The 25028-nt window shown below is 37.0% G+C and overlaps 1 protein-coding gene across 2 annotated transcripts in view; it reads left to right on the forward strand.

Annotated features, from left to right (window-relative positions):
• Window positions 1–24493, forward strand: part of ARSB (arylsulfatase B) — a 65438-nt gene extending 40945 nt beyond the window's left edge. Inside the window, exons 6-8 of one of the 2 annotated variants that reach the window (XM_051643319.1) lie at window positions 147–217; window positions 23422–23550; window positions 24113–24493. In XM_051643319.1, the coding sequence (XP_051499279.1) occupies window positions 147–217; window positions 23422–23550; window positions 24113–24378 (466 nt within the window). In that variant the 3' untranslated portion in view covers window positions 24379–24493. Of the gene's footprint in view, window positions 1–146; window positions 218–15410; window positions 15541–23421; window positions 23551–24112 lie in introns of those variants that run through there. The other variant, XM_051643320.1, reaches the window with a different exon arrangement.
• The last annotated feature ends 535 nt before the right edge of the window (window positions 24494–25028 follow it).

Here is a 25028-nt window from a genome sequence, read left to right on the forward strand (position 1 = left end):
ACATATTCATCTTGAAGTATGTAGCAAGTAGTTTATGCTTATGAGCTCATTCTGTATTAGGATGACAAAAAGCCTTAAAATAAAACATGCAGAATCCTAATGAGCTGTAGATGGAAATTAACATTTCCTTTTCAAATCTCCTCTAGTGAAGGAAGACCTTCCCCCCGAGTGGAACTGCTGCATAACATAGACCCCATGTTTGTGGATGACTTCCCATGTGAGTATGCTACTGATTGTTCAAGACTTGTTAAACATACAGTTTATCTTCTGAACATGCCTTCTTTTCCTGAAGTGAAGTATTTCCTTTTAGGTGAAAAAAAATTAAATAGAGTAGGATGCCTTCTGCTTTTAAGTAAATAGAATTAAAATACAGAAACATCATCTCTTGGGTGCTGTAAGTACTTACTGAATCATGACCAATGCAAGCTTCCTATTTCAGAGAGCTCTGAAGCACTGCTGAGTAATGAATAAAGTACGCTGGGACATGGAAATATTGAGGAGCAGCCATGTGCCTGACGTGCACAGGGAGGCACACTGCCAAAAACCCCTACCAAACCCCATCTTCAGTGCTCCATGTTGGCAGGAAACACCCAGTGAACTGCTCGCCCCAACACATCTTGATACAGCTATAAAATATGACCTTGCAAATGGAAAACTTGAGTTTGTGAGAAGCTGAGAAGTTCCAAGCCTTGTGATTGCTTTTGTTCAATAATCACATAGATTGGATCTTCAATGCCACAATCACATGAACTGGAGTTTGAGTTTGCCAATTCTATAGCTTTTTAAGCACTGTTTCATGATTCAACATTATTAGTTTCCTAAGGACTACAAAAATTTCTAGCAGAGGTTTTTTATTTCATACAGAACATTGGAACAGGTCCTTTCCAATGTTTTTAGAGTTATAGAGCATTTCTGTCTTTCATTAAATAAAGAAGTAAATCCAGGCAGAGGAGAAGTAGTGCAGTGGAGACAGTGATCTGTTCCCTGCAAGCAGATACATGTTGTGCTGTGGTAACTGGATGGAAGGGGGTAAGGTGGCCTTCTGCAGTGCACATCTGGTTCTGTGATGCTTTTCTCATAAGGAGCTACATTGTGCCTATCTAGGACAGCACAGCCTGCAGATAATTCCTGCATACTGATGGAATTAAGGTGTAGCTACTCCAATTTCCCTTCAAAGGATGCTCAGTGAGTCGTAGCATTCCTGTCCGATGTTATGCCCTGATGTGGTTATCTCATGCATACTTCAGAGACCATATTTTCCTTGTGGAAACTGCCGTGATTGAGCTCAGCAGAGGTGTTTGAGTAGACAAATTCCTAGAGCAAATAGAAGGGAAAGGAGCAGAGGAGGTTTTTGTGAGCCTTAACTCACATTACTTCCATGATGCCATACTCTGGTGGTACTTCATGGTTTGCTACATACAGCATTTCCTTACTTCTTGTGCACTTCACCCACATTCCTTGTGAACCATATAGGGTTTCACTGTCTCTTCTCAGCAAATGACTACACTTTTGGCAAGGTACTTTGTGCCACCTATTTTTTTTTTCTCCCTTATAACACTTCTGGTCAGGAGCAGGTAGAAGTGACTTCCAAATTATTATACCCCAAGTTTTTCCTACTTTTGTTTTTCTGATACCATTCTTAAAGGATTTGAGAATCAGTGATTGTATTTCTAATAGGTTTGACAAGATGTATCATGACAAGATGTCTCCTGTTATGCATGAGAAAACATATATTAAACTGTGCTTTTTCAGATCTTTTGATTAACACACTGTTTCTAACGCAACAGAGCATGTTAATTTATAGTCCACTATTGAGGACAAGAAATTCAACTTTCTTTGAACTTCATCTGTAGTAGTAATATTTCTTATAAGTCAACTGGAAGTTGGAATGGTTTTTTTTGCTTTGCACATGACACATTGTATGATCAATGATTCTGTGTTTGGTCCAGCTAGTGAAATTATGCTTTGTCGTATGAGGAGTACATTTTCTATTTAGCAATCTGAGTTATTAGGAGTAACTGTATATATATGTAACTCAGCTGATTTCTACTTAATGTCCATTTTCTATTTGTGCGAATTGAGGAGTAGGTTTAGAATTAAAATCCAGATAAACTATGTTGGTGTCTCTGTTATGGATAAATCAGGGAGACACAAAGCTTAGAATATATAACTGCTTTCATGATTTTCAGTAATTATGTCTCTCTGTGTTGTTTAGTTTTGTTTTGTTTTTAAAAAGCATCTGAAAATAAACTGTCCATACATTCTTTCTATCACGCATGGGATGAACTCTGTGTCACTCTGGAATCCTGCTCTTTCCTTGACTGTTTATTGTTTCCTTGTCCTAACTCTTTTGAGATCAGAGTTCTTTTTTGCCTACAATGCTAAAATATATGTATGTTTTTCTGGGTTCTTTCTCACCTCCTGTGTGATCTTTGGCCTTCTTTATGCCCATTTGCACTAGTCCCAGTCCACTTAAAAATCACATTACCAAATCATCTTGTGTCAGATGAAATATTCATATTATACTAATACTTTTTTTGTAGAAATTGAATTGGAAAGTAAAAGAATGACTAGAAGATGTAGATTATCCAAATCTTTGGGTTTGCGGAGTACTGTGGAAGAGCAAAGAGAGAATTTAATCTAAAGATACTGTTAAGCATAACCCAAAACCTTCCAGGATATTGTGGATAATCAGATGAGTTCTGATCATAATGATTATTAAGGAAAACACTGTACTGTTGCAGATGTGCACACATAGGGCATTAAGTTATTATTGTACTTATACTGAGTGCAAGTTAGTGCTCCTGAGCTCGAGTGCTTTTGCATATAACATGTACATTCTTTCAGCATAGTATTTTTCATAGAATCATAGAATGGTTACGGTTGGAAAGGACCTTAAAGATCATCAGGTTCCAACCCCCTTGCCATGAGCAGGGACACCTCACACTAGACCGGGCTGCACAAAGCCTCAGCCAACCTGGCCTTAAACACCTCCAGGGAGGGGGCTTCCACAACCTCCCTGGGCAACCCATTCCAGTACCTTACTACCCTCATGGTGAAGAATTTCTTCCTGATGTCTAAAATAAATCTCCCCTCTTTCAGTTTAAAACCCTTAACCCTTGTCCTATCACTGCCCTCTCTGATAAAAAGCCCCTCCTCAGCTTTCCTGTAGCCCCTTCAGGTACTGGAAGGTGCTATAATGTTCACTCAGACCCTTTTTTTCTCCAGTCTCAATAGCCCCAACTTTCTCAGCTTGTCTTCACAGCAGAGGTGCTCCATTTTTATTTAGTGGATGCATTTATCTTAATCTCTGTTTGAATAAACTGATACTATGTATTTTTAGCAGCATGAATGATAAGACATCTCATATAATTAATTTCTTTTTTTTTGTTTTGTTTTAACTGAAATTGGAAATGGAGCTTTGTTCTGTTCAGATTTTTTACACCAAAATAAGCATTCCTTAAAGGAAGAATTTTTGCAAAAGTCTTCAGTTAATTGATTTATTGTGAACTCAACTGTTACAACCAAATATTCAACAGAATATTATGTTAGGGGGGCTATCTCGATTACAGAGCTAACTGCATCTTAGCTGCTGTGGTCTGTTGGAACTAACCTGGACCTGTGTGTTTATCATTTATGTGGTAACGTCATACAGGTCCTCAAGTTCTCAGAGTGAGTGCTGGTTTCTAATCTCTGGGCATTAGGCAGGGTTATTCCAGCAGATCTGATTGATCTACTGATCAGCATCTACTTACCTTTTTTCAGAAGCACATGTCCAGTGGTAAATACTATAGCCCTGAAGTAGTCTTGTATCAAACTACTGTATTTCTATTGTTAATACTAAAGAGCATAACAGGGAAGACACTGTAAACTAGTTTGTCTGCAGTTCCATTTTACTAACAGCTCTTACTTCACTGACTCTCTCAAGTAATTGTCTTCTCTCAGGGGGCAGACTTTCTTCATTCAAATATAAACCTTTCCAGTAGTCTGAAACATATTGCAGTGTTTTAGATTGTAATTCTGGTTTTGTCATCTTCAATACTAAGAATCTCCTGACTGCAGACTTTGCCTGCAGGCTCCCTCCTAACTGTGGCAGCCCAGCAGACCATTCGGGGTTAAAAACAATCTTTTCTGTCAATGAACTGATCTAGCTTGCAATGCAGACCTACAACAATTAAACTGGGGTGGAAACAGGCAGTGGACTATGATCTCCAAAAACCAGGATGAGGAAGGGGGTGAGTTGCAGTCTTTGTGGTGAACCCAGTCTGGTGGTGAGCTATTGCCAAGATGGCCAGGCCATCCTTTCCTTTTCTCGCATCCTTTCCTCCTTCCCTTGGGTTGGATCTGGAAATCACATGGCGACAAGATGAGTCTTTGGCCAGATGAGCCTTCTGACTATTCTGGGTGACAGAGAAGTGAAGAGGAAAAGTTTCTACTGTATCAGCCAGCTGAATCGACTTACCTGTAGCTGTATGACCGGGAGAGGGGAGTAATGTGTGGTTGGAGGCAAGTGGAGGGAATGGCCACAGGACCCAGCAGATGAGAGCAGCTCAGGGTACCAAAGAACCTCAGCCAGAAGCAGTAGTTTCATGGAGTTTAAGCCAGTGAAGGTCACCCCTGCCTCCCACAAGGCCTCACGACTGCTCCCCTCTCTCTTGGGTCACTGAAACCACGCACAGAGCTAGGCTATGAGCCAGGTCAGGATATTGGTTCAGATTTTAATAACTCTTTTCCTTCAGGTATATGTTGGATGGCCAGGCACTCATTTTGGCACAAAGGGTTGGACTAGAAAAAAATTTTGGGGGACGAATGAGACTAATTCTGTTGGCTCTTAAATTAAACCCTGAGGTTTCTGTTTCGTAATACATGATGAAGTGATCCAGCAGATTTCTGCTGGGGATATGCTTCAATTCCTTCCCTCCCCATTCCCAGCCACACGCTCCTGATGCTTACTTACATCTTTTCTGGCACTCCCCAGACACCTTAATGGGCCGATCCAACTTGCTAGCCTGGTTTTCCTCTGTCAGGCAGATTGAATATGCTCATTGAAGAGGGCAATGGATGCCAGACACAGCATAAGGTGGGGGTGAGGAGGGTTGGGTGGTTGGAAGTGGGGAGGCAGAGGGAGAGCCAACCCTCCTAGGCTGTCTGGCTGCTCCTGGAGCCAGAGCCCCAGGGAGACCACTCCTTCTGGTGGGACTTCGCTGCATTCAACCAGCCTGGTGAGCTCTGCAGATGGAGCTGGACCCAGGCTCCTCAGAGGTTCTCTCCCTCCCTGCTAAAAGCCATTGCTTTTGTATTTCTGTTTCTTGCTTCATCACCCTGTTGATTATTTTCAAAAGTGATGTATGTACTCATTTGCTGGATCTCTATGTAGGTTTGTAACTTATTAGATAGTTTGCAATTGCGTAAAAGCAGGACACTGGTACAGAGGGTCTACTGTGTTTCAGCTTTGGATCTGAAACATTCACATTTTCTGTTTGTTTTAAGACTTTAGTAGTAAAACGGGAAAATTAAAAACAGAAAGCTAAAATTATGTTGAAACAGAGTATAATTTTCTCTAATGTATAGGTTAAGAAAGCACAAATAAAATGCATAAAGTAATTTAAAAGTTGCATAAATCAAAATGTACATGTGTTGGAAGAAAAAAGAAACAAAATTGTTTTGCTCCATTTTAGTGACTTTGTCTTTAAAGACAAGAAAAAGCCAAGTTGTTGATGGTTTGGCAGCTGTGTGGGTGACGTCAGTTCTTCCATTGTGAAAGATCTGCTTTCTTTTAGACAGCCTTATGGCATTTCATCAAGTTTTGGTGATTCAGCTGAATTAAAAACCAACTGGATTTAAGTCTAAATTCCACTAACTGCTAAACGAAATATACTTCTGACCACACAGTCATTGCTAGATGGTCTGTCTTGAAGGAGTATTGAAACTTTATATGCCACAGAAGGCAATTTTATTTTGAGAATCAGGACTAAATGACATGGTGAAAGGAAATGTACCCTTTAATTCAGAGTTGTTAATCAGAATCTGTCAGTACACACTGTTTTATTTTTTAATCTGACTTGCTGAATTTTTAAATGGATACAGTGAATTTCACTGTATAGTGAAATTTTTGCAGACTACATGTGCAGCATCAAAAAGATTCTGAATATCTATAAATTAGAAGGATGTAGTCAAAATAAATATGTTGTTGGGTGGGGTTGTTTTCAGCTGAAGAAGCTTTTACCTTCATTTAAAATTCCAGACTTAACCATAAACTAAAGCTTCAAAGCCATAATAAAATTGTAGACTACTAATTGTAGTTAATTTATTTTGAAGATATCTATTCATAGGGACAGACATTCAAGAGACAGAACATATAAAAACATTTTGAGATTTTTTTTTACAATTTTGTTTGCCTTGAGCAAAATTAATCAAACTTTAAATTGCTCTCCTTGACATTTGAAAGAAAACATTAACTCATATATTGCATTATTAATTGCCAAAATAAATTAATTCTTTTAAGGGGCTAGATCTGCCATATGCAGAATGATCATATCAAATATTACAATAGAGAAAACAATTCCCTTTTGGGACTGGTGTATCATTCTTGGGCATTAGAAATGCATTATAATGGCTGTAGTATTTAATATTTTATCCATACATATACTGATCTTATTTAAGGAATAGATGCAGTTTAGAGTTTGCAGGCCAGACATTATTTCTTCCCCAGTTTTATTAATGATTATTTAGCTGGTTTAGAATTACATACAAACAAACAAAGGTGAAAAGCCAATCCCTGCTAATGGCGTTATTCAGTAGCAGCACAAAGCAGAAGATGTAGGTATGCATGGATGGAGGTATGCTGTGTGGCCTTTGAATGGAACAAACACACTCTGTGCCAATTTAAGACCTGGAATCCACTCTTGGAGTCAAAATGTGCAGAAAGATGACCAGTATGGTTAGCTGACTGAGCTTACATGGTGACAGCTGGAATGGAGAATGGCCAAGAATGGCAGAAAAGACAGGTTCTTTGCTTCTCTGAAGTTCCATTTCTCTGCAAAACTACACATAGGCATGCTGACCATCTGGACTCTGTTGTCTTCTCATTACAAGGAAACTGGAGATTGCAGTGGCTACTTGTAAGTTTATAGGGCAGGAGTTGCCAGCATGTGACCCTGGAGCTGCATGTGGCCCTCAACCACATCTCACAGGCTTTTGTGCTTGTCTGGCAGTTCTGGCCAGAGCTTAGCTCCACTCCCGAATGGGAGGCCACCATTCAAGCTGGCTCTGCTGCTGTTCACATCAGAGATAAGTGGTGGTTTTCTTTTGGCTGTTGTCTAGATGAAGTTTCTGAGGTGTAGCTCTTGCAGTCAGAAGTTTGGCCTGTGGTGATATGTTGTCTCTTAGCCCACCTGCATCTCAGTGTGAACGATCCATCACTGTAGTACTTAGTACTGAGTGTACAGGGATTCCACTTTTGGTGAGCCTCACAAATACTAATCCCTGTGTTTCCTTTGGGATGTAGATAATCTCTTTTAGAATTTAGAAATGTGAAGTCACTTAATAAAGTGTGTAATGTCAGTATTATGACTGGAATTCCAAAATCCTCAGTCCTTTTTCTTTTTTATGCTTCATTATATCCTGTACCTATTAGAACATAACACTAACATTTTATATTTTTATGCAGTTCTTGACATAAATGCTAGATTACATCTTTCAAAGACATACCTCTGAGCTGGAAACCTGCAAAGTTTTATTTGTGCACAGGATGTTACAGTCAGGTTATACACTGCTCAGTTCTCTTTACCTTGAAGACTGTTACCTTTCCATGATGCAAGTGAGGTTTGAGTGTTTCAGGTCAAAGGTCATCTCAACATGACCTTTGATTTCTTCAGTATTTCATAAATACTATTCAATTCAGTTCAAATCTGTTTCCTGGAAAAAAGAATAATAAAATTTTTAATTTTCTTCTGTTATTTTTCCATCAAGTCAAAGTCAACAATTTCCTTTTACTATCTCTAATTTTGTGATGTAGGCTGTATTAATAAGTTTAATTTTTTAATTCAGTTATCATGTGAGAATATAATAATCTGAATAAATGCTTCACCCTCTTGACATTCAGAGGAATTTTTTGCTGCCATGAATAATCCTGAATTTTACTCAACTTTTAGTGTGGTATGTATTTTTATAAAGTTAAATTCTCTTGTAAAAATCAAGATGAATACTTTGAAACAAGAACAACAATATTTTTATATGCTTACTATTGTTGAAATTAATAATAACATGCATTTTGAAAGGCAAGAGACTGAGCATGATAATCTAGTATAAATCTTTCATTTGGAATCAAACATGACTGGGAATACTGAAATTAGAAAGGATAATAGTGGATCTATATGTTCACAGCATTCAACTAACTGAATTAAGATAGGTGAGCTTTGCTGGGTGTGTTTGTCTATGGCACAGCCCTGTGCCTTGTCAACATGACAGTAGGAAGTAATAGAGTCTCAGGGCACATCTCTTTCCTCAAGATCAGTATTCTGTTCATTCTTCCAAGGTTAAGGTCATGGCTATTCCTCAAATGTTTTTATTTTAATAAAGTAACAAAAAGACTCAGAGTTTTATAGAAAACTCATTATTTCCATAAAGCAGAAAAAGGTCACAAAATGTCTTTCCTCAGTGAAGCAGCAAAGACCCTTATTTCTTCAGTAATTCGTTGTCACAGTATAGGCTGGAAGAGCCCTTGACATTTCTAGAGTTTCCTTGTTGAGGGGAAATAATTGCTCTATACATCACAGTTCAAAAAAGAGACATCAGTTAAAAGTATATGCAAAGGCCTTGTTACCTCACAGAGCCGTCTGCATTTCAAAATGTCTGTAGCAAGCTTGTCCTTCCTTCTGGCACATTTTTATGAACTACCACATTAATCGAGGCATCACACCTATAAACACATGTCCAACTTCAAAAATATACCTTATGAGTGAGAATGAGCAAAGGCAAAGGTTACACAGATGTAACTGAAATGGGAAAATCTTTATTTGCAAAGGGCTATTGACTATTGAGCTATCACTTAGAAGCACTGTAGAATATTTTATTTATTTATTCATTAGAAGCATGAAGTAAAAACCATGAGCCTTAGAAGACTCAGAAGAAAAGCATAGATGAACTGACTAGCAGTGTGAGGAGGTAAAAGTGTAGATGGAAGAAGGTGCATCACCTGACTGAGCTGTTTCAAAGAATATGCAACATTTTCTCTCTGGTAGGGAGAATTGTCTGTCTTCTGTAATAGAGACCATCAGTAACAACAGCTGTCTATAGCACTGCAGTGGGCTAGAAATAACCATGAAGAAATTGATCTGCTCTCATATTGATGGTATTTGTTTGTTGTTGTGAAGAAGGAAAATGCTACTTTAATTAGACAGTGCTATTCAAAACTACCTTATAATTTTTAGGTTTGATGTCTCATATTTTTTGGTTTTGATGCTTCTTAAGAGGGCAAAAATCTAAGAAACACTAAATGACCTACTGATTTAAGGTTTGCTAATGTACAACAAGCAATGTCTGCAAAAACATTCTGCTCACAAGCAAGATATTCTTACACATACGCTCCTTAAAACAGTCTAAATAATTTGCTTGGTCTCAGAGTGTTCTTCATCTAGCAAAGTAAGACACTGAAATTTTGATATTTAACTTTTCTCATAGTAGAAGAGTACTGTTTTCCTATATTTCCCTGTAAATTTTCTCTTAGAAAGACTAAATATGGATGGATGTAAACCAGCTGCAAATCTAATACATCAAGATTTTAAAATATATGTATTTTCTGAGACATGTAGTAAGCTTTACATTTTGGGTTTACTGTGCACGTAATTTTTCTCCTGCCTGTTTCTCCATCTCTTTTCATTTCTCAACCTCTTTCCAAAATTGCAGTCATGGAAGTAGAAGTTAGTTTAGAGAACATACAATGAAGTTGCTTCAGGTGTTATATCCCAAGAAAGGATATGCTGGACATTTATAACATTATCCATTATAATCAGGAAGCTTTAAAAATTTCCTGTATTTTGTGGAAGATTATCTCTAATTTTGTTTTGACAATTCATTGAGATTTGCTGATGTTCAGCTGTTACAAATAAAGACCTTAAGACAAGTTGCAGAGGATTGAACCAATCCTGGTGACATCACTGCTTTTAGTCAGGGCTGCTTACACCCCAGATGACTATCTTGTGTGTACTGGATCCCAGAGCTGAATAAGTTGCTGGAGGAACAGTGGTTGCATTCATTCCAAGATACAATATGCACTTTGCCAGAGCAATAGGGAACATTTCTGAAAACTCTTCCTGGAGTTTACTTTGTCTTGTATATTTTTTGATGAAAACTAAGCAACAGGCTGCTTCACAGAATCAAGTCTAGCAAAAGGTAATTTTTGTCATGGAGTATCTAATGTATATAACGCTAAATATAAATCTCCAGTACAGCACCATCTATGAAGTTTATAATACATCTATGTGTAACATAGTGAAAAAATTTCTCTTTTAAAAATTTCTTTTTCTTTTTCATTTTTATTATTTATTTTACTTTAGGAGCTGTATAAATTCTATTTTCATATTAGAGACCATCACAATTTTCAGAGAGTTTGGAAGAGACTTGATTTAATATTCATCAGTGGAAATGAAAAACACAGTACTTTCACTATACACTGAGGTCTAGTGTATATGTTAAAAACTTGAACCATGGTCAGTATCTTTTTTCCTGATATATAGGAGGGAAAAAAATCTAGGAAATTACACGGAACATTGAATTAAAATTTATAAGATAGTAAACAGCTTAGAATCTGTTTAAAATGGTATATTTCAGATTTCACTAAACTTGCTTACTTTTGTATGTAAATTCAAAATTTTATGTACAAATTTGATATGAGTGGAAACTGAAATCACCCAAGCCTATCTGGATATACCACTACCAAGTTAAAGGCTTAATTTCCCTGTTCTCAATAAAAATATTTGCTACGTATTATATGATGAAAAATAGTGATAAAACCTACACGCTGAAGTTTCATACAGTCTGTTGGGGAGAAATCTCTCCTGAAAAATGAAAGATAACAGTTCAAAAGACAATCAGGGTAACTCAGGGCATGAGTTCATGTCTCCAAATCTCAGAAACATATCCCTAGCATTGGGCTAGGTTTTTTGGAAGGAGGAGAAAACCTCTCATTTTGTCAGGTGAATCCTCATGTGAACTTAACCCTTCGTTCCACTTTAATTTTCTTTTTATTAAAAGTTATGGAAGTTAAACACTGAATTGGCCTGAGCCTTTAGTATTTTTCCAGTTTACTGTAATGTTAAGAAGTTAAGCATTGAATTGGCATCTGTTTCTAATTGCTTTATTGGACAACGGTAATTTATATAGCATGCAGTTGGCTAGGGCTTTCAGGGTGACCTGAGAATTTCCTCCTTTAGGGAGGAAACTATCGGACTGTTGGAAAAATGCTGTCAGAGGCAAGTTCAGAAGATGTGGTTGTGGGAAGCAGCACTCGCCACAAAGAAAAGTTATAGAGTGGCTTCCTGAGTTTTACTACAGTAAAGTTCTGGTTCATTTCTCAACTTTATGTTTCCCTTTCTGGCTGCAATGTCCTGTAAAGAATCAAGTGTTTGGGTGCCTGTTACCTGAATTCTGTCTTTATTCTGCTGTTTCAGTGCTGCAAGGAAGATCAAGCAATATGTTTAAGTAAACAATTTGTAGGTCTCAAATTCTGAGCTTAGTGGCATGGATTTTGAAGCAGGGAAAATTATTCTGGAATTCAGTTTTCTCTGCTCATCCATAAGCCTCAGTTTTTTATAATATTCACAGGGTTGTGTGCTGTGATGGATTATTTGTTTGTTAGTTTGATGGATTGTTTTCTTAAAGTTTTCTTCTGAGAATTGGTAAATAATTTATTGGAGATTTGTTTTGCTCAGATTTCAGAATAATTTTAATTTGGGGATAATTTGAGGGCAGGGGTGGGTTTTGTTGCCAGAAATTCTTATTGTGAATATTGTGAATATTATAATGGGGAAGTAGTTCAGATAAAGATTTTCTGGAAGACACACTGTGTCTATTGAACTGTATGGATACAGGGGAATTTAGCTTCATTTTATTTTAATAAAAGGAGTCTTTAGAGAGTAAATTCCCTCATTGTTACTACTGTTTCTTAACCAGTCTGAACCAGAGCCCACTGGAATTAATGGAAAAGTTCCCATTACTTTCAGTATAGGTTATTTCAATCCCTAATAGACCTCCTGCTGTTTCACAGTTGAGCATTAATAAGGGAGAGCAAGCCTGCCAATCATGAAGGTTTTGTCTTTTTATGTGTGGTGACTGCTTTTGCCAGGGTAATTTTTATGTGGAGTTCCATATTATTTAAGAAAGTCTGTGATTTTTAACCTGTCATTTCTGCTGTTGTAGCACAAAAAAACCGGTTATTTGAAGGTATATGCAGTGTCTATTGATAGAAAAATAAACACTTGTGATTTTTCAACTGCTTGAATGGTTTTATTTTTTTCTATTTAATGGGCATCAGGTAAGTAGATGTTCTGAATTCTGATACTAGGGTCAAATTATTTACATTAGAACAGAAACTGTGATGGGCAAAATTTTTGCTTTCTTTTAATGGAAGCAGTGGGAGAATGATACCATTACTATTTTCTGACAAAAAATAGAAGCTGGTTAATACAATATGGGATTTCTTGGATGATTAAAATGATATGTTGATTTTAATGATGATAGTGAAAATACTGGAAAATACTCTTTTTGTTTGTGTTTCACATATAAGTGGTTTTTTTGTTCACCAGTCCCAGACTTCTGTCTGGGGATCTCCTCTGTGGTTTTTACAGACTACTAATCAGATCACAAGAGGCAGGGAGGCATATGCATTGCCTTACTATGTAAATAATACTGGTTATTGTTTGTTGCTTTTAAGTTGTAGCGAAAGTAGCCTGGGAGTTTTTTTCACAGTATTTGGTTAACTATTAAGCAGAATTTTACTCCATGACATACCTAATAAAAACATTTTCTACAAAGTAAAGAAAGTCTTTTTTAATCACTTTGTACTGTTTTAGAGAGTAATCTCAGCAGAATGAAAAAAAACCACAAACAAACAACAAACCAACAGAAAAACCAAAACCAAAACAAAAAAAAACCCAAATATTGAACATCTAATTTATCCCCTTGTGACTTGTCATTGCCAGGTAACACCACCTTTTGAAGGCCTGTCTTCAGTGAGTGACAAGTCTTCAGTGGGTCAACAATCTGTATGCACAAGATGGAATTAATTTGAATGTAGTATCTTTTTTTTGGACATGTGAATAGCACCACTTAATTCCCTAAAGCTGCCTTAGTGCAAGCACTGGTTTCTGCAGTTTGGCAGTTTCTTGCCTTCTGGCTATGAGATGCAACCTTGTTATGGCTGTTCCTTGCTCTGAGGGCATAACTGACAGAATCCTGTGACAGGCTCCTCTTGTCACACCTACAGCTCTGTGTATGTCTCTCCACCCTTTGTTTGCAGGGATATGTCTGGTAATATGAGCGCTCCCACTGATCCTCCTGAGAGTCTATCCAAATAAGCAGGACTTTATTGCAGTACTGCTTTAAACACAATTGTGGTTTATGTGCTGCCTACTGACAAAATGAAATATTTTATCACAGGGGGTTAAGGATGGCAGGGAACCAGCAGCTCAGGTGTTGTAGCTGTTCTGACAACAAGCTGAGACGCTACTAAAAGATTTTACAAAGCTATAGAATAACATGAAGGTTTTCCATTAAACATCTTTCATGTTTGAAAAAAACCCTGCATGTAATTGAATTTGAGGATGTAGCCAAGATTATATTTGTTCAGAGAATGTAGTCTAGTCCAGTTGAAACACGAGTTTTACTAGCAAAAGCAGACGATGAATTTCCTGGGTAAAGTATTTATATCTCATCCAGTATATGAGTACGTTTGAGTTTTTCTCACTGTGGCTACATGCGGTGTAGTAGTGCCATTATGCATTCATTATAGATGATGTCTAATCAGGTCAGGTGGAGACTGTAGTTGCCCTGAATATACTAGCAACTACCAAGATGATGTGGTTTCACTCAAGATACTTCATCAGGTCTGAGTAGTAAGCACTCAAAATGATTTGGCCTGTGTGTTACACTGATATGTCCCCTGTCAATTAAAACAGTAAAGTTTTTATGATTAGATTGCATTTGCCTTAGCATTATGCAAGTAGGGAAGAAACTTTCCTGTGGTCATGCAGGGGATGGAAGCAGCCTGGCCTCTGGAGTTCCCTAGAACGTGCTAATCCAATTAAGCAGAATGCATGTCTAGCAGAGGATTTTGTTTACTGAGGGGTTGCATGTCACCCAACTTCATAACAGTTTTCTGAACTTTTCAGTCATACTGTATATGCTTTTTGATATCTGAAGACCAGAGCTCTAGTTTTACAGTTGCATAGAGCCTTTTGCTTTGTTCCCGAGCCCTTTTCTAATAATTCCTTGCACTCAGTTTTCTTTTTGACTAGTGCTGATATAATTCTGAGAAAGTGTCATCTCAAACTGTCACAATCCCAAGACTTCACTCTTGGACAACTATGGGTGACTCAGAGGCCATCATTTTATATGTGAATTTAGGATTGTTATTTCAGACATTCATCACTTCACCTGTATCTATGTTAAGTATCATTGCCTATTTTAATGCCTACACACCCAGTCTCATAAGGGCCCTTTGTCATTCTTTTCAGTCAGTTTTAAATAACTTATCATTATCCACAGACTTTGTAATCTCACTGTTCAGTCCCATTTCTAGGTAATCTGGAATCCGTTCAATGGTATGGGTCCCAGCACAAATTCCTTTAGGAATCCAATGGTGGCCTTTCCAGCGTGAAATAAAAAATGCCCCTGCCTCCCCCATTTTATTAGATTATTTTCTATCCATGTGAGGATCTTTCCTCTTGTCCTGTGGTTGCTTAGTTTTAACCTAGATGGCCAAGTGCTATGAGATCTAAACTTTTGTTCTGTTTGAAGCCTGCTTTTTCTTCTTTAAATGTTGGAGTAACCAGACATGGCCAGACAACATTTATACTGAAATAGAAGTACTGAGAACTAGAGAGAGAATGTTTTGTTAGTAAGAGAATATCTAGGGAATCCTTTTGTGATGTATACATTGTAAACTGCAAGGTATCAAACTATTTAGATGTCAAGATAGTGTAATATGTGTTAAAGGAAGTGTTGGTGTTACTCCTGCTTTGGCTGAAAGCTCTTAGATTTACTGGGCATGTTCAAAGTAGTGGCACCTGTTTATTATTTATTTCAGATGTGTTTTTAATTTACACTGGAGTGTCAGCCATCTAAAGTCTTAATTCACCCTGGGTCTTGTGGCTGTTCTTAATGCATGCTTTACTGTCTTTTCCATCAAGCAGGTTGCAGTTAAGCTTGGAGTTTTGTGTGTGATGGCTGTGATATGGCTGAATCTGCTACATTATATCATAAAGAAGAGTTCAAATATAGGAAATGCTGATAGTTTTCACTTTTTCCTTTGGAAATATACTGCAAAAGGTACATAACTTCTAAGGTTCTTGTTTTGCAAATGAAGAAACAAAGGTAGACGCTTGATTCACTTCTGTTGTCTATGAAGGGCACTGATTATATATAGCTGCTTTTAAAGGAATGTTTTTGTTACTGTATAGGAGATTGGAAAATTGTAGAGGCATAATCAATCTGACACTCGGTCCAACTCTTTGGTCAGGGTTCTGTCTCCCAAATAAATAATAATATGCTTTTGTCTTTCTCCAAAATTGCACTCTAGTACCCAACGTTGCCTCCCTGCACACTAGTGTTGTAGACCACATTGTATGCATGCTTCAAGCAATATTGTCTTGGACCTTTTATATTTTGTGGTCAGGACCTCACTAAATGGCATGTTAGAGAGAACTGTGTGCTCTTTGATTTCTTACCAACCAAGAAAATTTCTTCTCAACATGGATCATTTTCATGATCTTAATCATAGACTGAAGGCAGAATATTTTATTTTTAGATGTACTATTTATATCTCCATATTTTAGATTTCTACTGATTCCTTGAGCTGCTGTCAGTGAAAGAAAGAAGGATGAGAGCTAGAGGAATGAAAAGAGTAGCTGATCTATGCTTATAAGATCTGTGCAAATATAATATCTATATTGCTATAGAAGAGGTATTTCCCCTATATATTCCTTTTTTAAAATCTCAGCTGAAAATTTGGAGTTTATCTTCTTCCTTCTTATGATTAAAAATCAGATAGTGAAGGTTAAATGAATATAGTTGAAGAAATTTATTACATTTAATAAAATGTTTCCACAAATTTATCTTTTAGACTGATCTGAAGAATTAACCATTCTTTAAAAAGATCAGTTGTACCTTTTTTTTTTGTTTCTTTTAACCTTGCAAATTTACACAATACAGGTGTTGGCTATCCTTAATTATTTTTTTGATGTGGTTATTTGGTAGTTGAAATACTTCCTTTGCAAAGTAGAAAGCAAAAGATTGAAACAAATAATAGGAAATAGAAAGATACTGACAAATCCAAATTTTCCAGCCTACCTACTATGTAATGTGTTGCCATGCCTTTGTGTTGTTGTCTTTGTTGCTTGTTTGTTTGTTTGTTTTTATTTTCAATGCATTATAAATATTTTCTTTGTTTATTTTAAAATTTGCTCTTGATTTGATATTAAATATTTCAGGTAGTATAAATGAAACCTGTCAGGAACATTGTAAGACTAAGAAAACTAAACAAGTTGGATATATAGGCCCCACAGAGGAAGAGGAGTAGAGAGCTTCTGGTAAGACATCTAAAGCTGTAAAATGGAGTAAAACTGGATCAGCCCTGGGTTTTTTAATTACCGTGTAGCATCGCAGACATCAAAGGGTTACAAAGTTATTTTGCTGTACAGCAGTAGCAGAAGCATTTACAAGGTTTTGAGTTACACAGAAAATAAATGGATTTTCAGACTTTTTTTGCTTTTTGATGGTGATCAGCTACATTATTGCATTTTAATTTTAGGTAAGTTTCTGATAGATAACTAGGATTATATAAGGCAGGAAAAAAAAAGATTGATTCTCAAGCATACATCGGTCACCAGGGAAGAATGTGAAGAAGTTATTGTTCCTGTTTTCCAAATCCATAGATCATTGCCCAGCTGGATAGGTGAGCTAATGAGTTAAGCAGAAGACTATTGGGAGTGCATGCAAAAACACACAGGAAGACAGTTTTTTCTCTGGAAGAGCTACCCACCTAACCTAAATGTATTAAATCAGAAGTAGACATGGGATACTGAATGAGGTTAGAAGAACTTTTTTGAAAGGCTGGGAGTTAAAAGCCAGGGCTAAGTACATGGCATAATTTTTTATGATCTTCCCTACACTTAGAAAGTGAAGAAAAAGAACAGATTCCTGGGCAAAGTAAACAGTTTTGTTTTATTTTTTCTGTTTTACTTTAAATCATCAGTTATTATTTACTTCTTGGGACACACTGCTGTATTGAATATACCTAATAACTTCTTCATTATGCCAAAATCTGACATCTTGTAATAATTCTTTTATAATACTTTTTAAAAATTAAAATTGTATTAGTAAAGCAGGAATAATACAGGCATCAGATTCTCATCTCAATCACAGCAGTGCAAATCTGGTGTGAGTCCATTATTTCAATTACTTTACTCTTGATTTACATTCTGGTATAAATGAAAAACATGGCTTAAGCAAATAACTGACTTATCTGCATTGATACAGATGGATCTGTGTGTTGGAAGCCATTGCTAATTCAAATTAATATTCTCAGTTCTTTATGCTAGCCTTCCTTTTAAGAATAGCACTGAAAGTAAACTAGAGGGTATGCTAGAGATTCATGGTGTTCATGTATTTGTAAAACTACTCTGAATCACGGAATTGTCAGAGTTGGAAGAGACCTCTAGGGATCATCCAGTCCAACTCCCCTGCTAAAGGAGGATCCCCTAGAGCCCATTACTCAGGACTGCATCCAGGGGGGTCTTGAATATCTCCAGAGAAGGAGACTTCACAACCTCCCTGGGCGGCCTGTTCCTGTGCTTTGTCACCCACACCATAAAGAAGTTTTTCCTCATATTTAAATGGAACTTCCTGTGTTCCAACTTATGCCCATTGCCCCTTGTCCTGTCACTACCAACTACTGAATGGAGTCTGGCTCCATCCTCCTTGCACCCACCCTCTCCTCTCAGTCTCCTCTCAGCCCTACAGTTAAACCTGAATCATACATACTTATAGAGGAGGGTGACCAAGATGGTAAAATTCCTCAAGAGCAAGACTTAAGAAAGAGTGCCTGAGGTCACTTGGTGTGTTCAGCTTGAGGAAGAGAAGGCTGAGGGTGACCCCATGGCAACCTGCAACTCTCTGGTGACCAGTGATAGTGCATGAGGAGATGGAATGAAGCTGTGACAGTGGAAGTTCAGACTAGGCATAAGGAAAAGGTTCTTCATTGAGGGAGTTGTTGGCTGGTCATGGTCAAGGCCCCAAGCCTGTCAGAGTTGAAGGAGCATCTGCTCAATGCTCTTAGTCATGTGGTTTCATTTCAGGTAGTTCTGTGAGAACTAGGGAGTTGGACTCGGTGATCCTTATGGCTTACTTGCAACTTGAGATATTCTATGATTCCATCCTGAACTTTTGTGAAAGTTTTAACCCTCTCAGTTTAGTACATACAGAGATTAATACAATAAAAGGGGATGGATAAATCTGCTTCAACATAGTGCTTTGTTTTGTAAACAAAACATTTGAATGTCTTGAACTGAAAGTAATTTGGTAACATGTCTTGTGTGTGATTAGGCCAAAAATCTATCTTCCTCATTATTCTGTTTCTGAGAGTAGCAGTTGTGTATGAAAAAGTACATGAGGGCAAGTATATAAATATACTCCTCATGCATGCCCCCCACAGCCTACAGCTAATGGAGCCCCTGATCTTAACATTTTGGATATAAGACTCCTTGATGGATTTTTCTTGCATTTTTTAGTGAACCCTTTTTGTCACTCACCCTGCATAAAATTCTGGTGTCCACTTCTCCTTCATCCCATGAAAGGATTTCCCAGAAAAGGAATTCCACACTTGTGTTTTATTTGTGATAAAGAAGTATATACTATCCTGTACTTTACTTTGAATGTGCAACTGCCTAATTTATATTATGCCCATATTAGGAAAGACCAACTGTTACTTTCTTTAGCTTGTCAGGGTCATACAATTTCTCAGTCCTTGTCCCTCACCAGTTGTCCACCTCTGAGGATAAAGAGTCCTATTTATTTAGTCATTCTTCAAAGAATTTCACACAGAAACTATTCCATAGCTTTGATCTCGTCACATCTCTGTATCTTGTATGGTTTTTCTCTGTCCATTTTGTAACAAGGGGACCAAAACTGCACAGTATCACACTTGAGGTACAACAAGGACATGCATGGTGGCATAGTGTCCCATTCTTTTACATTTCTAATACTGATTTTACTTCTCTTTATTGCTGCTGGACATTGCCTATTCATTACAATTTTGGAAACTCTTCCCTAAATAGCAATAACCACTTCAGAACACATTCTTTTGTGTATGCAGGGTGAGGACTGGCTTTTTCCCTCCTTGTTCATTACCGTCCTATTTGTTGTTTGCACATTAGCAAGACTTAATCATTGAAAGATTTTTTAGTATTTAGAAAAGTCCCATGTATTCTCTGGTCATAATTCAGGACTTTATTTATATACATTCCCTGTAGTAAATTTTTCCAAGTCCTGCCTGAAGAGCATGCTATAGAATACTCAAATTATAAAAATGGCAATTATTTTTGCAAATATAGCTAACATTTTTGACTGGTGCTCTTTGAGCATCTCACATAGATTTTTCAGAGTTATTACATAAGCTTCTGAAAACTCAGGTCTCCTGAAGAAAGAAATTAGCTAATGAGTATTATTTAGGCTCTGTTTACATAGGCAGTATGTGATAATGGAAATAAAAGAACTAAGCTGAAGTTTTCATAAGGGGCAAGCAGCCAGACTTTTAAAGTATTTAGATAATAAACTACTTTTGTGGGTAGTGGGAATTGGCCACAATTCATTTTAAAACCTCATCCTGGAACAATTTTTCAGGCTCTTAAGACTAAGGATGGTCTTGAAATGTGATATAAACTCCAAAGTCACCTACCAAGGGCAACATTTTCTGAAGAACTTGTTTTCTCTGTAGAGATATATGAGCTATTTGAATACTTTTTTGTGAACTCCAAAGAAAACACTAAAATATTTAGATCAATTTGTTGTAGCATTAAATATTTGAAAGTGAATACCTGATTGAAATTTCACTGTTTTCTTAACTAAGAGAAGTTGTATCCTTTCCCAAGAGACACTCAAAAAGAAATATAGAAGCTGGTGAGGATCTGAAGCTGGGCTTCAGGAAAATAGCTTTTGTTTGAAAATAAGAAAATCAATGGCAAAAGCTGTGGGATTTTTGTGTTTTTTTAAGGTAAAAATAAAACTTTACTATATCATTAGCCATTGGTATGCTGTTGATCAAATGGCAGAACAATAAAATCTCTAGCCTATTTGCACAAGCAAAGCATCACATTTTTTAAATACAGGCCTACAAGGAGAGTATGCAGGCATGTGAACGCAGACTTCATTACACATATCAGTAAAAGGTATCTGTCCTCTGACTGCTGAATTAGTCTATGGGGCTGTTCTGACTGCCTGGTCAACCATACTGGAAAAGAAAAGAAGAAAGAAACCTCTCAAAATGTAGACCTGTTGCACAGAAAAACTGCTTAGATGCTATAAGAATTAACATTTTATTGGTCAAAGGAAATAAAAAGAGTATGACTTCTTTAATCTGCCAAATTGGAAATGGGATCCCTGTAAAATTCATATGGCAAGGGAAAAAACTGCCCAGGCATTCTGCATTTCACCTGCACTAGCAAAAGCTGAAGAATAAGAACAGAGGCAGAAACTTAACTGCTGGACTGAAGACAAAGTCAGGTAAATGTGGGGGAAGGAATATCTGAACTTAAGGTGAACCTCTTACAATGGGAAGAAAAGAACTCATATCAATCAGTATTTTTATTTTAATTTTGTATCTGGTGCTTATATAACATAAAAACCTGGCAGTCCTATAAATATAAAAAAATAGAGCATTCAAGCAAGCATCAGTCTGCTTTCCATGGCAGATATGTCTGATAAAAGTTAATCTGTACTGCCTATGAAGTGATACATTTGTCTGAATAATGGATAGTACATTTCTTTGGTGCAAGGCTTGCAGTGGGTGAGTTAATATGGCTGTCAGAGTTCCCTTTATAACAGCTCAACATGAGGTCATTATCTTTTTCCCTTCCAGAATTATTACTGAGAGATAATAATCCACCAAATAACTTCAACTAGAAGCTTTGGTAAATGCATTTGTTAGTTTAGGAGTTTGGTTTTGTTACCTGGACAAAAAAAAGGGTTTTAAGGACTTATCTTCTTGAATCTTTTTAAGTTTCATGCATGGTGTTCTAAGGATATTTTGCGAAGTATATCCAAAATTACAGCCTTTCATACTGTTTGTTTGAAGTGTTTTAAATAATTTATCTTGGATAATACAATGGCTTCATATACCATAGCTCAGCAACCAGAAGTATGTTCTTCATGCTAATCCTTAAAATCAGAAATGCAGACTCATGTAATTTTTCCTTTAGACCAAGCATTGAAACTAATTTTGATAAGTAATGTTTAAAAAATGTGGGTTTTTTAATCTGCTGATTGTCTTTTAATCTGCTGAATGTACTCTTTAAAAAAGTAGATGGCAAAAATTACTATCTGCAGTACCAAACAGTATGACAGAGGTATAAACTATGTAATTATGTTGAAAAGTAAGCTATATGAATCTTCAAACTGTGTTGTATCTGCTACAGACATCCCATGACTGTGCTGGGATTTATCTTTCCAGATAAATTCTTCTGGGGGTATTTATGAAGTTTTCCTTGTTTGTGTAAGAGTTTGGGATTTTTTGCCATCTGCTTCAGTGCTTCATCATCTAAGACGAGCTGAGCCCTCCCCAGTCTGTGAATGCATACTCTAAACAAGTAGTCCCCTTGTATGGCCTTATTTTCTGGGAACTTCATACAAGACTGATGTAAACAGGGATCTTGGGTATGCGCAGAAATTGATCGTTAAAGAAAAACATATTCAAAGATTAAAGCCCAGTAATAAAATACCTTCATAAAGAATAGAAAAATTGTGTCCCAGCATTTCCTTTCCCAACCTTCTGTTGTTCTCTTCTGTCAGTTGTATATTTGTCCCACAGTGGTGTACAGAACTTACTCTTTTTAGAAACCTCTAGTTCTGCTTCTAAAATTTGACCTCACATAATCATTGTACATCTCGTGGACTTTCTTTTTAATTTCAGTGGAAAAAATCTGTCAGCTGAGTCCTTCAAATTCCCTAAACTGATTACAAGTCATATTTTGAAAGACATTAGAAAATCAACATTGGTTTCTCTCCACCTCCTGATGTCTTGTTTCTAGTCAGATTATAGAGTTGCCTTCTAGTAGTCTTGCTAAACAGGTATCTACTGATTTAGTAAATACCAAATTCTTAGATTTTATGTATTAAATGCCTATCTTCTTCATGAAAGCTAATAAGAAAGATGGGTTGGGTGCTCCTCAAGTCTATGTCTGACTCTCTCCTGGTTTCAGAAAAGACCTGGTCTCATGGTCATCCCTGCTGTATACATGTTAATTTTTTTCTGAGCTCCCTCCTATAAGGAGCTCCAGGATTTCTTTTGAGAGGGAGTTGAACATAGTTGATACTTGAGAGTTTTCTGCAGTATCTGAATATGGGGCCACATCATATGTGACTCTACCAAAACCATCATGAAGCCGTGCTTCATACTGTGTCATCCCAATACCTCACTCTCCAGATAACGATCTCTGTGAATGTAGCCAGGTCAGTCTGGAGAGACTGTGTGCAGATAGAAGTCAGGAGATGGGACTTTGTCCCCAGAGTGATAGAAGAGGATTAACAGGAGTAGCATCAATTCAGGACGTTGTTCAATCCTATATTCCTAAAAGGCAAAAGATATAGGCACTGGTATGAGCACATTTAGTAATTCCAGTCAAGAGCCTTCTTAGTATAGTTATATGAGATATCCATGTACTATCTGTAAATGAAATTAGTCCAGTTATTTAGACTCAAGAGTGACATTTTATACTGATAACTTTTTGGGGTACAGTTCAAGTTCTGAGTTAAACACATCCAGTGAATGATAGCACAGGTCTTTTGCACACATATATATATATGTATATAAAATAAATTCTTTATCCCATACACAAAAATAAATGGATTATACTGCTCAGTTATACAACAGCATTCTAAAAAATTGCTACATGCATATACTATGTACCTAACTTAGTTTACTGTTTCATCAAGGTCTTGGCATTGACAACAGGATATCTTTACCACAGAACAATTCTTTTCCATGGGATGACACACTTTTCAATATATCCATGCACGCAGCAATCCGACGAGGAAAGTGGAAGTTACTAACTGGATATCCAGGTAACAAAGTAACTCCTTTTTGTGCAGTGTGTTGTATCTCCCACCTGCCCCAAAGACAGTTTAATTCTGTTTAATGTATTTTCATTTCTTTCAGTTATTCTGCTAAGTTCTCATATTTTTTTATCATGTGCGAAAATCTAGAAGGGGCACTTCTAAAATACAAGCAAACAACATATTCTTTAATTTTGCAAATATTTTGTATACAAATGACCCTCACAGGAGTGGAAAAACTATTATAGAATTACAGAATGTTTCAAGTTGAAAGGGATCCATAAGGATAATCAAATCCAAGAAGAAAATCCATTAAATTACTTGATATGAAATTAAGGGACATGGAAGTTTGAATGCCAGTGGTGCTGCTTTTTGTTTAGAGAAGACCTTACATACAGATAGCTCTGGACTAGAGAGACTCTGGTGCTGGACTAGAGTTAAGCAATGTTGCAAGAGTGACTGACCAGTGGTTTGTCAAGGGACACAGTGAGTTTGTCAGTAACAATTCTGCATCTCCAAAATGCCGCTCCATATCTGAGAACTGACACTTTGTCTGTTTCTGTTTCTGCAGGCTGCAGTCACTGGTTCCCTCCACCATCTTTGTTCAATAAGTCAGAGATTGAATCATCTGATCCACCAACAAAGAGACTATGGTTATTTGATATTGTTCGTGATCCTGAAGAGAAAAATGATTTGTCTGAAAAATATCCTCATGTGGTAGAAAAACTGCTCTCACGGCTTCAGTTTTATCATAAACGTTCAGTGCCCGTATTTTACCCTGATGAGGATCCCCACTGTGATCCAGCAGCAACTGGGGCTTGGGGTCCTTGGGCATAGTGCACAGCCCTGCATCCTACAAAATAACCCTGTAGCAGAGTCTGGTTTATAGATTCAGGGTCCTAGTCAAATATTTCTTACCTTGTTCATTAAACTGTTGCTAATTATGAGCACATTCCTTGAGTATTTCAAGTATTTCTTACTCTTAAAATATTTTGGGAATCTTATTTCAGTTTTTTCCTAATCTGTCCTTCCCAGAAATTGTATGAGAAATCTTGGTTAAATCTGTTTTCAAATATTCTTATCCCAGAATATGCTTTTAATGCAGATGGTAAAACATTTCTTGTTGAAAACTCTCTTGTTGAAAGAGATTACGTTTTTTAAAAAGCTGCAGTGAATCATGGCAGCAGTTACCCAGAATTCATCTATCTTGGGGAATAAACTGATCTTTGATTTCATGTTCGTTCAGAAGACAAGTTCTATTGGAAGCATATTAAAAAAAACACACCAAAAACAACAAACAACAAAACAACAACAAAAACAAACAAAACCCCAAAAAAACCCCACCAGTGGACATAATACTTTTTGCTTTTAACATAGAATCATAGAATTGTTTGGGTTGGAAGGGAGCTTAAAGATAATTTGATTCCAACCCCCCCTACATGGGCAGGGACACCTCCCACTAGACTAGTTTCCTCAAAGCCCCATCC

The sequence above is a fragment of the Apus apus genome, chromosome Z (genome assembly GCF_020740795.1).
Source record: "Apus apus isolate bApuApu2 chromosome Z, bApuApu2.pri.cur, whole genome shotgun sequence".
Taxonomy (NCBI): domain Eukaryota; kingdom Metazoa; phylum Chordata; class Aves; order Apodiformes; family Apodidae; genus Apus; species Apus apus.